Below are 15781 nucleotides of genomic sequence, written 5' to 3' on the forward strand. Positions count from 1 at the left end.
CATCTTTAAGATACGAAAGTACCCTTGCATGCTTCCTTATATAAACCCTAGAAACTTACCACGACGTGATCCCTCATATCATATCAACAAAAAAAACATTTGATATTGAAAATATCAAAATGAATAAAAAGTAAAAACACCGCAAGTTACAACACGTGTCACACACTCTAAAAAATGATGGGATGCGGTGTTCATCAGTTCGGACATCAGTATATTCAACTTTAATTTTTTTTTAAGTCTAAGGGTGTCGGCAGCACTAGCGGGGACCCAAATCGGTGACCCCAATCCCCGATCGGGAACACCACCGCCATCACCGCGGGACCCAAATCGGGGAGGGGAATCGGGGAGGAGACACCGCTTGAAGGAGGGAGAGAGATGGTGGGCCACCCTTTTTTCAACCAATCAAAACATTTTTTTTTCTTTTTGAATAAAAAAACAAGTCTCTAAGAGGGGAGTGTCGCCATCAAATTAAGGGTGTGAGGGGAGTTTAAGAGGGGAGTTGACGTGGCATAACCTAATTGTGTGTGCGTAAGAGAGTGAAATCCCCTAAAAGGGGAGTGCCTCTCTCACCCTAACTAAAAACCAAACCAACCCAAATGAAAAATGCATCTAAACCAAACAGAATTCAAATAGGTAAACCGGTTTTTTTTTTTTTTTTTGAACGGCAAATTTGGATCACTGACGGACTACTGGAGTATCATCGTGCCACCAGCAGAACCACCAGATCATATCAATCTCCACTAGGCAATAATGCCTATACACCAATTCAGGAGAAAACCCAATAAATCTGAAAAAACCCCCTTTATGAGAATCAAACCCATAACTTAATGGTAATAAGTCTTATCACACCAATTCAAATAGGTAAACCGGTTTATTACATGACTATGTCATATCACTGACTCATATATACCGTACAAACACATATGACATGGACGTGACAAATGTACAAACAAAAGATGACGTGGCCAATATATTACCACCACGTCAGCATTCACATTTCCATTTTTTAATATCCTGTAAAGCGATATGAGAGATATGGAGAAAAGTAAAGTACACCCCACCCCACTCCACACCTCCAGAAACCCTTTTCCTGTTTCTTCACCACTCTCATGGCTTGTCGCCCAATCAAACCCTAACCTACTCACCGGACCAAATCTCACTCCTTCCACGTTCTCCCACCGATTCTACACATTCTGCACCTGTTAATCCATCCAGTTGCGTGTTCAAATCGTCGGAGAATTGGCTTCCATAGCTTTTACGGTGTTTCGTATCTCTAGAGTGATAGCGCTTGCATTCACAGTGTGTGTTTTGAAGATCTCCAACATTTGAGAACCGATTGAGACTAAGATGTACGTTGTTCCTCCTCCGAAGCGTTCCGATCCGCTTTCTGGATCTACAAACGGTACGGACAGTTTGAGAGTTTATCAGGCGTGGAAAGGAAGCAATGTAAGTGTTCTGGTGCTTGTTGTTGGTAGATCGGTTGTTTTGTTTAGGTTTTGGTGGAATTTGTTGGTGAATGTTGGTTGTGGAGGGTTGATTTGTTGTTTGTTGGTGAATTTGTTTGAAACTGTAGTCGGATTGTTGTTTGGTTTGACCTAGAGTGTTGATATGCTAGTTTTGTTGCTAATGTTTTTGAATGTCAGTGAGTTCTGGTATTTGTTTTGGATTGAGATTCGGTTTCGGTTTCGTCAGCTGGTTTTATCGAAATATGATATGTAAAGCGGACCGGTAGAATTCGTGAATGTAGTTTGTTTAATGGAACTGGTAATGACAGCTAGTGATTGTGGATATTAGCAACCATACAAAAGAAATACCAGAATTTGTTTGAAATTGCAGTCGGATCATTCTGTTTAACCTAAATGTTACGTGCAGTTAATCACGTAATGCGTGTAAACTAATTACGATGTTTTGTTTTGGATTGGCATTTGTTTTCATCAGATGGTTTTATAGAAATTTGCTCTGCAAAGTGGACCGGTAGAATTTGTGAATTTAGTTTTTAATAGAACTGGTAATGAAGTACTGTGGATATAGGATGATAATGAAATTATTAGGCAATCATTTTTTTCAGAAGAAGACAAAAATAACGAAATAAAAAATTCTAATTGATTCAAGTGAAAAAGACTGATGTACAAATGTACAATGTACATCCAATGGTGGTATATGAACTAGGGCAGCCTCTTGAAAGATTATTAATTGTTTTGAAATCTGATTTTACAGTTGACTTTGCTTCTTTTTGTCAGTGCATAAACTGCACTGATGTGAGAATTTTGTGGTCATGTTATGCTACATGTTGATATAAGACATAATTCGATTTGTGTACTTAAGCATTTTAAGACCATATATTTGGAGATGTATAATTGATGTTTGGTACATTGCGTTGCATTGCAGATATTCTTCCTTCAAGGTAGGTTCGTATTTGGACCTGATGTAAGATCACTGGTGCTGACTATATTCCTTATCGTAGCTCCTGTTTCAGTCTTTTGTGTTTTCGTGGCTAGAAAACTGGTCTATGACTTTGATGACGACTGGGGGATATCTGTTATGGTTGTGGCTATTTTATTCACAATACATGTAAGTTTTTCTACGCTACTGAATACTCTTATTTCATATCTTGTATCTGAGCCTTGTAAGAAAACAAGTTATCTCTTATTTTTAAAAAAAATAGTAGCTCTATCCCAGTATCTTGTTTCTTGGGGAAATTATGATTGCAAAACTAGTTTTAGACTTTTAGTAACTTATAACCAAGTCGTTTGTGCTGTAGCATCGTTTTTGCTTGATGGTTCTAATATATTGAGTTGGCTCGCAAATTCTTGATAGAGTGAATTGCAAGTTTTGTCCTTTATCTTTAGGCCATTTTGCAAGTTTTGTCCTTTATGTTTAAATTTGACGAGTTTTGTCCTTTATGTTTGAAAATCAAGCACGTTTTACCCTTTGGGGCAAAACGTGCTTGATTTTTAAGGACAAAACGTGCTTGATTTTTTAAACATAAAGGACAAAACGTGCTTGATTTTTAAACATAAAGGACAAAACGTGCTTGATTTTTAAGGCCCAAAGGGTAAAACATGCTTGATTTTTAAACATAAAGGACAAAACTCGTCAAATTTAAACATAAAGGACAAAACTTGCAAAATGGCCTAAAGATAAAGGACAAAACTTGCAATTCACTCTATTTGATATTATTCTAAGAATACCTTTTTGAAGCTTTATATTAGATATGAATAGTTGCATTATACATGTTAGATCTTGATTCATAACATGTGCTAACTTTCTAAAATGTTAAAGTTTTTTTATGAAGTTTGCACTTAAGATTTTGAGTAAAACATCTCTGTTATGCACAGACACAATTGCTGCACGTTGTCTTTTCACTTAATGGATGCTTATTGACTATTGAGAAAGTCCAGAAAGTGGCTTGTCAGAATTTCTTTTACAAAAGTGACAACACATATAAGAGCGACAAGGTGGTTTAAGAAAGTTCTTATGAAGAAGAATCATGTTTGAATAAATACACTCAAGTGATGAGTGATGACTTTTTGGTTGTGCAATGAGAGGAATATAGTGACTCATTCATAATTTCATAACTAGTTTTAAGTTTTAACTATTTAACCCATTACCAATAAAATACCACCCAAATTGACCCGTTGCTGCAGGCATACTTTGCTTATCGGTTTGTCGCGGTCAAATCTCTATGTAATCATACTTGTCATTTGTATTGACTATTGAACTACTTGATTTGATTCATGTGATATAAATCTTTCCAACTGTTTATCCTTCATATGACATTATGACTATATAGTGTTTGGACATGAATTTCACAGGTTTTAGTACTTCTCCTTTTAACCTCGGGGAGGGACCCGGGTATCATTCCACGTAATGCACATCCACCAGAACCAGAAGGGTTTGATGGTAATACTGAAGGTAGTGCTCAAACCCCACAACTGAGGTTGCCTCGTTTAAAAGAAGTCGAAGTTAATGGCGTGACCGTAAAAATCAAATATTGTGACACCTGCATGCTTTATAGACCTCCTCGCTGCTCACACTGTTCTATCTGCAACAATTGTGTTGAACGGTTTGATCACCATTGCCCCTGGGTTGGCCAATGCATAGGCGTGGTAAGTTCAATACGTCATAGACAAAATTTTAGATTTTGTTGAAAATATGTTTGAATATTAAGATTTGGTTTATGTGTGTGCAGAGAAATTATCGCTTCTTCTTCATGTTTGTGTTCTCCACGACTCTACTTTGTATATATGTTTTTAGTTTCTGCTGGATTTACATAAAGAGGATTATGGATTCAGAGGACATAACGTTATGGAAAGCAATGATCAAGACTCCTGCATCCATTGTGTTAATTGTCTACACCTTCATATCAGTGTGGTTCGTCGGTGGTCTTACCGCATTTCATTTATATCTTATCAGTACAAATCAGGTCATCACTAATTTCCATTACTTTATTACTTTAATAAATATAAAATGAGTAAAATGCTAAAATCGTCCCTGAGGTTTGGTCGTATTTGCTTGTTCCATCCAAAATGACTTTTTTTTTGTGCATTTGAGTCCATGTTTGCGTTTTATCGTCATTTTCATCCAAATCACTAATTTAGATTATTTTTTCTGTTAAGATGAAGGGCATTTTTGTCCATTTGGATGGAACAAGCAAATATGAAACCTCAGGGACGATTTTGGCATTTTACTCTTATATTTTTGTTTATATTTTTTTTAATTACTTGTTTTCCCTTTATATGGCTTAATGTTTATTATTTTTAATACCTTCTTTTTTTTATTAAAATGTCTTTAGTTAAAGAAATTATTAAAAATATAAACATTAAGCTATATAAAGAGGAAACAAGTAATAAAAAATATATAACAAAAATGTAAAAGAGTAAAATGCCAAAATCGTCCCTGAGGTTTGGTCATATTTGCTTGTTCGGTTGTTCCATCCAAAAGGACAGAATTGCCCTTCACCTTAACAGAAAAAATAAACTGAGTTGGTGATTTGGATGGAAATGGCAATAAAACTTAACCTGAAGGACTCAAATGCACAAAAAAAGTCATTTTGGATGGAACAAGCAAGTATGATTAAACTCAGGGACTATTTTGGCACTAATGATATCCGCTCGTTTTGCTACATCTAACTAAACATCTCAAATGTTCCGTTTCCGTCATATTTTTGCAGACTACATATGAGAATTTCAGATACAGGTACGACAGGCGAGCCAATCCTTACAACAAAGGAGTCCTACAGAACTTCGGAGAGATATTTTGCACTAGAATCCCGGAATCAAAGAACAAGTTTAGGGCATATGTGCCAAAAGAACCAGGGATCGGAGGGCGGCCAGTTGGTGGTTTCGTGAGTCCAAACATGGGGAAGGCAGTTGAAGACATTGAAATGGGAAGAAAGGCGGTTTGGGGTGACGGTGGGGCCGGGCTAGACCACCGAGAAGGCCAACTGAGCGACAACGAAGGGCTAAACATCAAAGAAATTGGAACAGGTGAAATGTCACCAGAGATAAGAACAACAGTGGATGAAGGAGACCGTGCAAATATTATACACGCAAGGCGGTCGAGTTGGGGTCGGAAAAGTGGGAACTGGGAAATGTCACCGGAAGTTCTAGCTTTAGCTTCAAGAGTGGGCGGTGGAGGCAGTGGTAGTAGTGGTGCGGGTGGAGCAAGCTCACGGCCTGCAGAACCGAGGTTGTGATAGGCTGATTAATCGAGCGTGGTAGATAGGAGTTGATGTTTGTGTTGGGTTGGGTTGGGTTGGGTTGGACCGGTGTGTGGTTTTTAAGATCTTTATTGGCTGATAAGTTGTAAAATTAGTTGGTGTGATTCTGGCTCTGGCTGTGTGCATGATCCCAATTTCTATATGCTGTGATAGAGATCTTCTAATGTTGTTATCTTTTTATAGTTCAGTGAAAGGATGATGATGTATGGTTTGGTTTGCTTTCTAGTTTGTACATTATTTGCTCTTGGTTAAGTTGATGACCAAAGACTGACCTTCCCCAGCCAAAACGTGACTGTGGCCCAAAACCGTTGAACCAAGCAAACCTAACTGCCGTTTTGCAGACCGGCCAGTCCGAGTCACCAAGCTTGATCTGTTGATCTACCGTTTCGGTTAAATGTTTGCTACCGTGGGTTTCATCATGTTTTGATTTTCGTATACAAGGAAAGTTATTTTTCGAGGTTGGATCATTGAAATGAACCAAATTGACCAAAATTCTAATAATATATGCTTAATGATAAGGAGCACACAATTGTAATCACATAAATTATATCCCGATTAAGCTCTTGCTAAAACACTATGACAACTTCAGAATCTCGACTTCTCTTTCTTTTAGGATTACCATGTCATCGTTCGAAAATTTACAGTATCATTATCTGAAAATACACTACAAATATAAAACATAACAAAAAAGTACTTTCAGTATAAATCCTTCGCTTTACCAATAGAAATATTCCGATCTTCTAAACCAAAGTTTGCCTCACATAATCTCCTTGTTAAATGTTCTTGAACTAATATTATGTTTGGCTACCGAAGTAGTAATGATATACATCTAAATTACATTATAATATAGTTGGGGAGTACAGTTTTGTCTTTTTACATTAACTTTTAAGAGTTTAAGAGGGTAAAATTGTTTATTATAAATTTAATTATTTTAATTATTTTTTACACACATGACAATTATGTGATTAAATACAGATAAAAATTACTGAACAATAATGATTATAAATAACACTAGCTTACAACCCCGTGTATTACACGGGTTAAATGACAAAAAAATATAAATTATAAACTTGTATATAATCCTTATTAATGAAATGACTTATTTAGATAAAATAGTAAAACAAAAGAACAGTTATATTTTCGCTATTCAAAATAATTTTCTAAGTTTTCACTTTTCTTTTGAGATACTACAATCCATTTTATTATATGTCTTAAAAAGAAGTAACGCTAAAAAAAATAACGATCATAAAATTGTAAGTATTTTTAAAAATAATTATAAGTTATGAGGTTATGGTAAATGAATTGTAATTAAATTCTACTATGTATATTACTGATATAAAAAATTCTTTGATATAAATACTATTTTTAGATATAAGGATCATGAGACAAGATACGAATATCATCATTGTATAGAAAACATTACATTTAAAAATCATACTAAAAATAAAGTACACGTTTAAAAAATAGGACTAAAGTTTTTTAAACTATAAATTTGAGCGTCTACAATAACTTTTTTAATTAGTAGTCGACATTAAATATTAAAATTAAAATTTTTATAATATTATATAATGTCTTTATTTAGCATGATGATAATGTTTTTAGTAGCATAATATGATTGAAACTAAGTTTAATATTTAAAACTCAATGTTATTAGGAAGTTGGACCATTTTTTAAGATGAAAACATATTGATATTAACATAAATTTAAAATTGGAAGAAAATATTGAACACATGTATTACACGGCTTAAGTAAATATAATGTTATATACTTAATAGCAAAAAAAGAAATATGCCTTTTAAAAACCATTTAGTGTTCACTTTAAACATAATTTAGTTCTTTATTTAGATAACCCGCTTGTAATTTTAGTCTTCTAAGTTATATACGATAAGTACTTGTACATGTGATTTGATACTTTATTAGTAATTATTGTTTATAATGATATATAGTGTTACATAGTGTTATATGGTATTATATGGTGTTACATATTGTTATACGGTGTTTATATGGTGTTATATAGTATTATATATAGTGTTATAATACACTTCTCACACTTTGAGCACTTTTTACAGGATCCTCTACCATTGTTTATATCCAAATAATATATTTTATCTTAACAAATATATATCGTTAGGGTAAAATGAAAATTTCTACAAGTTGTGAAAACTTAGAGAACTCGGCCTTACAAGAGTTTTTTGAATTTTTTACAGGGGTGTGAATGAGCGGTTAGAGACTCAGGGTGTTAAACTTTTTGATTTTGGATTCAACTGGTTAAAACCACTAAAACATAGGGACTCAAAAAGTAATTTACTATTAATTAAATTTGAAATTATACGTTTGATCTCTAACTATATTAAATAATATTATACTTATTATATTATTTGATACATTTATATTTGTTATAGATAATTATTAATTAAATTTGAATTTATACGTTTATCTCTAACTATATTAATTAATATTATATTATATTTTGTGTATAAAAATTAATATGTAATATTATTATCAAAAAGGAGGAGGCACCAGAGAGTGACACGTGTATAAAAAGATTTTTGTTTATTAGTATAGGAAGATAAGTAGTTAAAAACAACTTCATTTTTTAGTAATTACAATTAATAACAAAATCTATTTAGAAATTTAATTACGTAAACAATTAATTTTCTCTTTTTTCCGGTTTAACTAAGACCATAGGGTATGAGCCTCGTCCCGGTGGATCGTCCCACACCGGCCCCTTGTGGCCCGTCGCGTCGCCAACGTCGGAATCCAGACGGAGGAGACCGGCTTGTTGATTGGCTGTGCAAGTGGGCCCCTCTGACTTCTCTCTATCCCCCCTTTATTTATATATTATATTATATTGATATTGATTTTTATTGTGGGGTTGGGTAGTCTTCCACATCCTTGGGTAGTCACTAAGACTAGAAGGTATGGGGGCCGGCTGAGGATCGGCTAGGACCGGCGCCGGTCCCCCACACCGCCCCCCTGGGACTTGGCTCGGCACACCCGGCACCCCACACCCGGGGTAGCCGGTCCACCTTTTTGAATTATAGCCGTTGGAATAACGGCATTATTAATAAAAAAAATTCATTTTTCTATAAAAACACCTATTTTCACCATAATTTCCCCACTTTCAACCCAAAACCCTCTCACTTTTATACCATTTTCTCCCCACTTTTATAAAAAAAATTATCTTTTCATCCACAATGGCTTCTAATCCTTGGTGGCCCTCGTCTTCGGATGACGAAGAGGAGATGTTTTTCGCAAACGCTGTGCTACGGGCGGGGCAGATTCTAATTGAAGAGGAAGAGGAAGAGGAAGACTTCTCGTCTGAAAATGTTATTACCAGACGAATACGGATTAACAGAGACCGCCAAGGTTTTTCATTACAAAATTTCATTATCCTTATTTTTTTTAACTCGTATTTATATATTTTTTACGACAGGAGCGCACGAGAAATTGGTGAACGATTATTTTTCCGATGAACCACTTTACAACGCCGACATTTTCAGGCGCAGGTTCCGAATGAGTCGCCGCTTATTCACACGGATTGCTAATGATTTGGCAGGGCTAGACCCGTTTTTTCACGCAACGACCTGATGCTCTAAATTATGAAGGGTTCACCACGTTACAAAAGTGTACTGCGGCCATTCGCCAACTGGCGTACGGGACAGTGGCCGACGCTTTGGACGAGTACTTACAGATGTCGGCAAGAACTACGCGGGAATGTTTGTATCGGTTTTGCCATAATGTGGTGAAACTGTATAGCAAAAAATATTTGCGAAAACCAAACGCGTATGATGTTCAACAGTTGTACCAAGCTCATGAAGCAAGGCACGGGTTTCCGGGAATGCTTGGTAGCATTGATTGTATGCATTGGGGGTGGCATAACTGCCCGACTGCGTGGCGCGGCCAATATACGCGAGGTGATCACGACTATCCAACCGTGATACTTGAAGCTGTGTCATCACAAGATTTGTGGATATGGCATTCTTTCTTTGGTCTCCCTGGTTCACTCAACGATCTCAACGTGTTATACCAATCGGCGATCTTTACCGATGTCGTTAATGGAACCGGTCCGGACACACGTTTTACAGTTTCTGGGGTTGAGTATAGACGTGGGTATTATCTTGCTGACGGGATATATCCGTCTTGGTCTACAATTGTAAAGACTATTCCATATCCCGAGGACGAAAAAAGGAAAAAATTCGCCAAGCGTCAAGAAGCTGCAAGAAAAGACATCGAACGTGCTTTTGGTGTCTTACAAAAAAAAATGGGCCGTCCTTGCACAACCGGCACGTGCGTTCACACCGAAAAGGTTGCGCCTTTGTATGTACGCTTGCATTTTGCTCTATAACATGATTATTGAAGACGAAGGTCGGGCGATTTGTGAGTATGATGAGAATGCATCTTACGGGAACACTGTCCCGGTTGATCCGCCACAACAGGATTAAAACTCGTTCTCGCTAACCAACGACTTCACGCATGCAAACCTTCAACAGGATTTGGTTGAACATAATTGGAACAACGTTAACATCGGGGACGGTGACGGAGACGAAGACGAAGACGGGTAGTGTAATTTTTTATTTTTAGGAAATGTAATTTTTTTTTTCCGAAATGTTTTTATTTTTATTTTTAGGAAATGTAATTTTTTTTTATTTTATGAAATGAATTTATTATGTTGTGTTATGTTATATTTATTAACTTAATAAAAAAATTAGGAAATTATAAAATATTAAGGTGGGGCCCCATTCTCCACCCCCCTCAAAAGTGAAGGAGGCCCATCCCCCACGAGCCGGTGATGTGACGCCTAGGTGGCGGCCCATCCTCGTGGGAATGAACCTCACCATACCTTCTAGTCTAAGGGGATGCTCCTCCACCTTTGATGAGGTAACGCCTACGTGACGGGTGGTCTCTTTATGGACTAGCCTCACCATACCCTATAGTCTAAGTTCTCAAAACCTTTTTTTATTTTGTATGATTTCATATTCATATTTGTTGTATTTAATAAACTTTATCAAGCCTTTAAAGTTCACCAATTTATTATTCTAAACACTCGGTTTTAAAAATCGATTTTTAAGATGTGCGGTGCTGGTTGAGTCATGTGTTTCGTGGTATTTGTTATCTTAAGTTTGGAACGGTCGTGGTACACATCACAGATCACACATCATGTATACGACAACCCTTACCCTTTTTTTCTATAATTTACACTTTAACCCCCTACAGAAGCCACAGCTAAAACCCTTTTACACAAAATATATATCTCTTAAAATACATGTATCAGGATTATATTATATTTAGAGTGACTTCCCCTTAGGGTGTTAAACGGGCGTGTTTGTGAGTTAACGGGTTTAACCTGAACCCAAAAATTTTATACGAACCCAAACCCGAACCCGAACCCGAAAAAAGATAAAACAAGACAAAAATAGACATAAAAAGCAGGATATATATTTCCTGTTCGGTTACGATTGTGTGTCTAATCTATTTGCAGCAAAGCGTAAACATAGGACCTATTCGTTCGGGTCAAAAGACAAGTTTCCTAAAATAAACCATACCCAAGGCATATAAATACAAAGAAAGAATCATGAGCACTTGAATCTCAGAGTAATAGAGAACGAACGAACGAATATTCCGAGAGGAGATCCCACCGCCCTGTCACTGTCAGGTGACGGTGACGGGTGACACACATTAGAAACAGAACTCCATTGCTTAAATACCCGGCCTTTTCATTTCAAACACTTTATTTCCCCTTAATTCTCCTCATACAATATACAATAATAATGGCTGCTGTCAAGGCTGCGATTCATATCTCCGATGTTTCTCATTTGGATCAGGTCAACGATGCCACCGCGGCATCATTGTCTCTCTACGCCACTCGCCTTCCCACCGGTATGTTTTTTTAATGTGACTTGAGCGTACTAATTGTTTTTGCAATTGTTTATCGATCATAACGTAACCAACTTGAACTTATACTGACCTATATATAAAAATAAACACATACAACTTGAGTGGGTCAAAATAACAGTTTACAAACTTTTTAGAGAATTATAGGGGTGTAAATGTCAATGTAAAAAGTTAAAAGGGTAAAAGCAAAAAATAAATATAAAAAACATAGTCAAAAGCTAAATGGTCAACCTTTAACGTATTAGAGTTTATAGTTTTAATGAAAAAACCTTTCAAAGTATCTAACCATAAATGAAAAATGAAAATTAAACAAAGTTAAATTTAGATCACGTATCAAAATCCATTTTGTGAAACAATCACGACGATAAATGACAGAAATTCTTAATTTTTTCTTTATCTTAACATTTTCTAACAAGACAAAAATTTGCAGAATTTGGCCTTTTTGAAAAATTTGAAAAATAATGTATGATTTTAGTATATAATCAAGAAAATCTGGCCTTTTTAAACGTGGGGCCCTAAGTGACATACAAATAACCAAAAAAATATATATGATTTTACTATTTTAGTATATAATCAAGAATCTTGGGGACTCTTAAATGTATGGCCATAAGCAACATATACAAGTAAACAAAAACAATGATATATGAATTTACTATTTGAATTCAAGAAACTTAGGGACTCTTGAATGTGAGGGCCAAGAGCCATGATCCTTGGTTGTATAATAATAATTTAAATTGAGAGTGTTGGTGCAATTTTAATGTTTGGGATGTTATTTTTACTAAAGAATATATAGAGTTGTTGTTGTCGTTCAAAAAAAAAATAGTTTAAGATGTGATCGGATCGGATGTTCCGGTGGAACAGGATTGGATGGTGGTCACAATGGGCGGAAAATTATACCTAAATTCATGGTGGTGGGTCACCGTGGTCATGGTATGAACATCTTGCAGTCAACGGATAAGAGACTCAAAGCTTACAAAGAGAATTCCATTCTTTCATTCAACCACGCTGCTAATTATCCACTCGATTTCATTGAATTCGACGTTCAGGTTATTTCTTCTTCACTTTACACGGTTTGGTTTTGACGGTCTAGCTAACGGTTTGAAACTTGGAATCAACCGTCGAGCCAATGGGACATTTAATCTTTTCTATTTATTTATCATTTAATTTTCCCAGCATACATGTAACAGCCCAGCGTAACCGTACCATGATATTATAATGCGCAAGTATTCCCAATTGTTCAAGAATGACGCGTTTTAAATCCATGGGGCGATGGTGGTTCGTCCCAGCCATAGTGGACAATATCATGGTGCGGTTACGCTAGGCTGTTACAATACAATTACATATACATATAGTTATGTAAAATTATCATATTCATTTTAACCTTTAAAAAAGAAAAAGAAACAAAAGGTAGGTTTAAACTATGGGTGAGCATAATCGGTTCAGTTAGGCATGATTATGAGCTAAAATTAAACTTATAGACAATGTTTCGGTTTATATATTTTCGTAATCGATCGGTTTTGGTTATACATGGTTCAGTTAATTTGATTATTGAAAAGACATTTTGATTGATTTGAAGTAAAATAAGCAAAAAAACTAATATATTATTTATAAGATATAAAGGTTGGTTTTAATGTCACTTTGGTTTGGTTAATTTATTTATTTATACATATATAAGCATATCCGTTTTAAAAAACGGATAACCGAACTGGTTTGGCTATTTCGGTTCATCTTTTCAGTTATTTTCTTTACTATTCGTTTTTCGGTTTTCCAACTCACCCATAGTTCAAACTACAAAAATCGGCGTGTCCGGCTGGTTCAGTTTGCGGTTTAAAAAAAAAAAAAAAAAAAAAAAAAACAATAGTTAGCAGTTCGACGCAAAATAAAAATGCATTCTTTTGTAGGTGACAAAAGATGACACACCAATTATCTTCCATGACAATTTCATCCTCTCTGAAGAGAATGTAAGTTCACTTCTCTGAACATGTATGCATGATACATTTCATAAATCATTCATATTTGATGTATTTAAACCGATTATTTCAGGGTAACATAGTTGAAAAACGAGTCACCGATTTGACGTTGGATGAGTTCTTCAGTTATGGTCCTCAAAGAGAAACAGGCCAGGTGGGAAAATCTTTGCTAAGAAACTATGATGGAACCATTGTCGGATGGAACGTTGAGATCGATGATCATTCTTGTACTCTCGAAGAAGCATTCCAAAAAGTAAACCCATGTTTGGGATTCAACATCGAGTTGAAATTCGATGATTACGTTGTGTACGAACTTGAGTATCTCGTTCATGTTCTTCAAGTTATCTTAAAGGTAACTTCAGTTGAAGCAGTGATCTTTCTTATTGATTTTGTGCTCATCTTGATGTTTTGTAACGGTTCAGGTGGTACACGAAAACGCTCAAGAAAGACCTGTAATTTTCTCTAGCTTCCAGCCTGATGCGGCCTTGCTTATGAAGAAGCTTCAGGATAAATACCCGGTTAGTAATTTTCTGTTTTCGTTATGGGCCGAGTTAGTTGAATAACGGGTCAAAATAGGTTTGGATTGAAATGGGTCAGGCCATGTGGGGTTGAGCTGCAACTCACTTATTTGGAGCATTTTTTTGTTATATTATAGATTGTTTATGTTTATGTTAGCTGAAAAACGGGCCGAAATGGGTCGGGTTGGGTCGAGTAACATATCAAAGTAGGTTCGGGTTGAAAAAGATCAGGCCCAATGGGGTTAAGCCGCAAATCACTTATTTTTAGAATTTTTTTTTGTTTCATTATAGGTGGTTTGCTAAAATCGGGCCGAGATGGTTGGGTTGAATAACGGGTCAAAATCTATTAGGCCATGTCGGCTTGAGCCCTAGACGCAACCCACTTGTAGTATTGTTTTGTATCATTATAGGTGGTTTGGGTTAGTTGAATAATGGGTTAACACTTATATGTCAATTTATTTTCTAAATACTTAGCGGATTGACTATGCTTATAACAAAACGATTTAGGAGGCTGTATGCATGTACACATTCAAAATAGCTTTTAGTTAACTTTCAACTGACCCGTTTAATCTATTTCCCTTTCCTAAATTTTAGGTTTTGACATTTTGACCTGTTTGAGATAAAAACACAACCGGAATTGACCCACTCATAAATAAATAAATAAATGCATATGCATTGACAGGTGTACTTCTTGACAAATGGCGGGACCGAGCTATTCGATGACGAGCGTATGAATTCATTAGACGAGGCTAAAAAGCTCGCCATATCTGGTGGATTGGACGGAGTTGTTTCCGAAGCAAATGGTATATTCAGAAACCCTACAGTAGTAAGAGAGATTAAAGAATCAAATCTTTCCCTTCTTACTTATGGCAATTTAAAGTAAGCTTTCTATTTACTTCGTTTATAATCATATAGTTAACCCTTTTATTATATCGGATAAAATACTAATCAAACGCGTCACGTTTTAATCATACTTTTAACAGCAACGTCCCTGAAGCGGTACACGCGCAATACCTTATGGGCGTAGAGGGCGTAATCGTTGATTTAGTACAAGAAATCACAAGTGCAGTTGCGTGTTTAAAAACCGGAGATGAAGGAGTGGAGGTGACAGAGAACACAGACAAGATTGAACTGTCGTCTTTGCTCAATTTGGTGTCACAAGTGATGCAGCATTGAAGTTTTGTATATTCGAGTCGGGTCGGGTCGGGTCATTTGTTAGTATAATATATTACATTTATTATTATCCAGTGGGGGAATTGAGTTTGGTTAGGATGATAAGTAGTGGAGTTCTGTTTAATAATTACTGGATCTTCAACAGTAGCAGCATGGAAAGGTGTAAGTTGATTGATCATCATAGATTCATGATCATTGATACGAATTGTGTTGTAAGATCAACTTTGTGCCCAAAAAAAGGAATTCGTAATAACAACAATTTATTATAATACTTGGATATTCTCTCTTATTATATATATTTGTGTTTATACGGTTCTTGTACTAAACATACCCGAATGTTTAAAGCTTAATACGTATTCGATTGGATGTTGGGATCGTGTTTGGCATGAAGAAAATTGGACTAATGAGCAGCGGATGGGTTAACAAGATCTACAACAATTGTACCCTGTAAATCACACTTATAGCAAAGCTATTGGTAGGGTCTGGAGATGGTGAGATGTAGG

The 15781-nt window shown here is 35.8% G+C and overlaps 3 protein-coding genes across 3 annotated transcripts; all 3 read left to right on the forward strand.

Annotated features, from left to right (window-relative positions):
- Positions 1-1034: 1034 nt before the first annotated feature.
- LOC110911203 (probable protein S-acyltransferase 7) lies at positions 1035-5944 on the forward strand. Its single transcript, XM_022155805.2, has 5 exons — positions 1035-1446; positions 2389-2571; positions 3816-4109; positions 4193-4426; positions 5174-5944. Exons 1-5 carry the CDS (start codon positions 1348-1350, stop codon positions 5696-5698), a joined length of 1335 nt encoding a protein of 444 aa, XP_022011497.1. The 5' UTR covers positions 1035-1347; the 3' UTR covers positions 5699-5944.
- A 3472-nt stretch (positions 5945-9416) lies between these two features.
- LOC110913514 lies at positions 9417-10167 on the forward strand. Its single transcript, XM_022158336.1, has 2 exons — positions 9417-9969; positions 10085-10167. The coding sequence occupies exons 1-2, from the start codon at positions 9417-9419 to the stop codon at positions 10165-10167; spliced, it is 636 nt and encodes a 211-aa protein (XP_022014028.1).
- A 1129-nt stretch (positions 10168-11296) lies between these two features.
- LOC110911202 (glycerophosphodiester phosphodiesterase GDPD2) lies at positions 11297-15555 on the forward strand. Its single transcript, XM_022155804.2, has 7 exons — positions 11297-11602; positions 12479-12663; positions 13519-13578; positions 13661-13939; positions 14010-14105; positions 14788-14984; positions 15089-15555. Exons 1-7 carry the CDS (start codon positions 11494-11496, stop codon positions 15279-15281), a joined length of 1119 nt encoding a protein of 372 aa, XP_022011496.1. The 5' UTR covers positions 11297-11493; the 3' UTR covers positions 15282-15555.
- Positions 15556-15781: the final 226 nt, after the last annotated feature.

This window comes from Helianthus annuus, chromosome 15 (assembly GCF_002127325.2).
Source record: "Helianthus annuus cultivar XRQ/B chromosome 15, HanXRQr2.0-SUNRISE, whole genome shotgun sequence".
Lineage (NCBI taxonomy): Eukaryota > Viridiplantae > Streptophyta > Magnoliopsida > Asterales > Asteraceae > Helianthus > Helianthus annuus.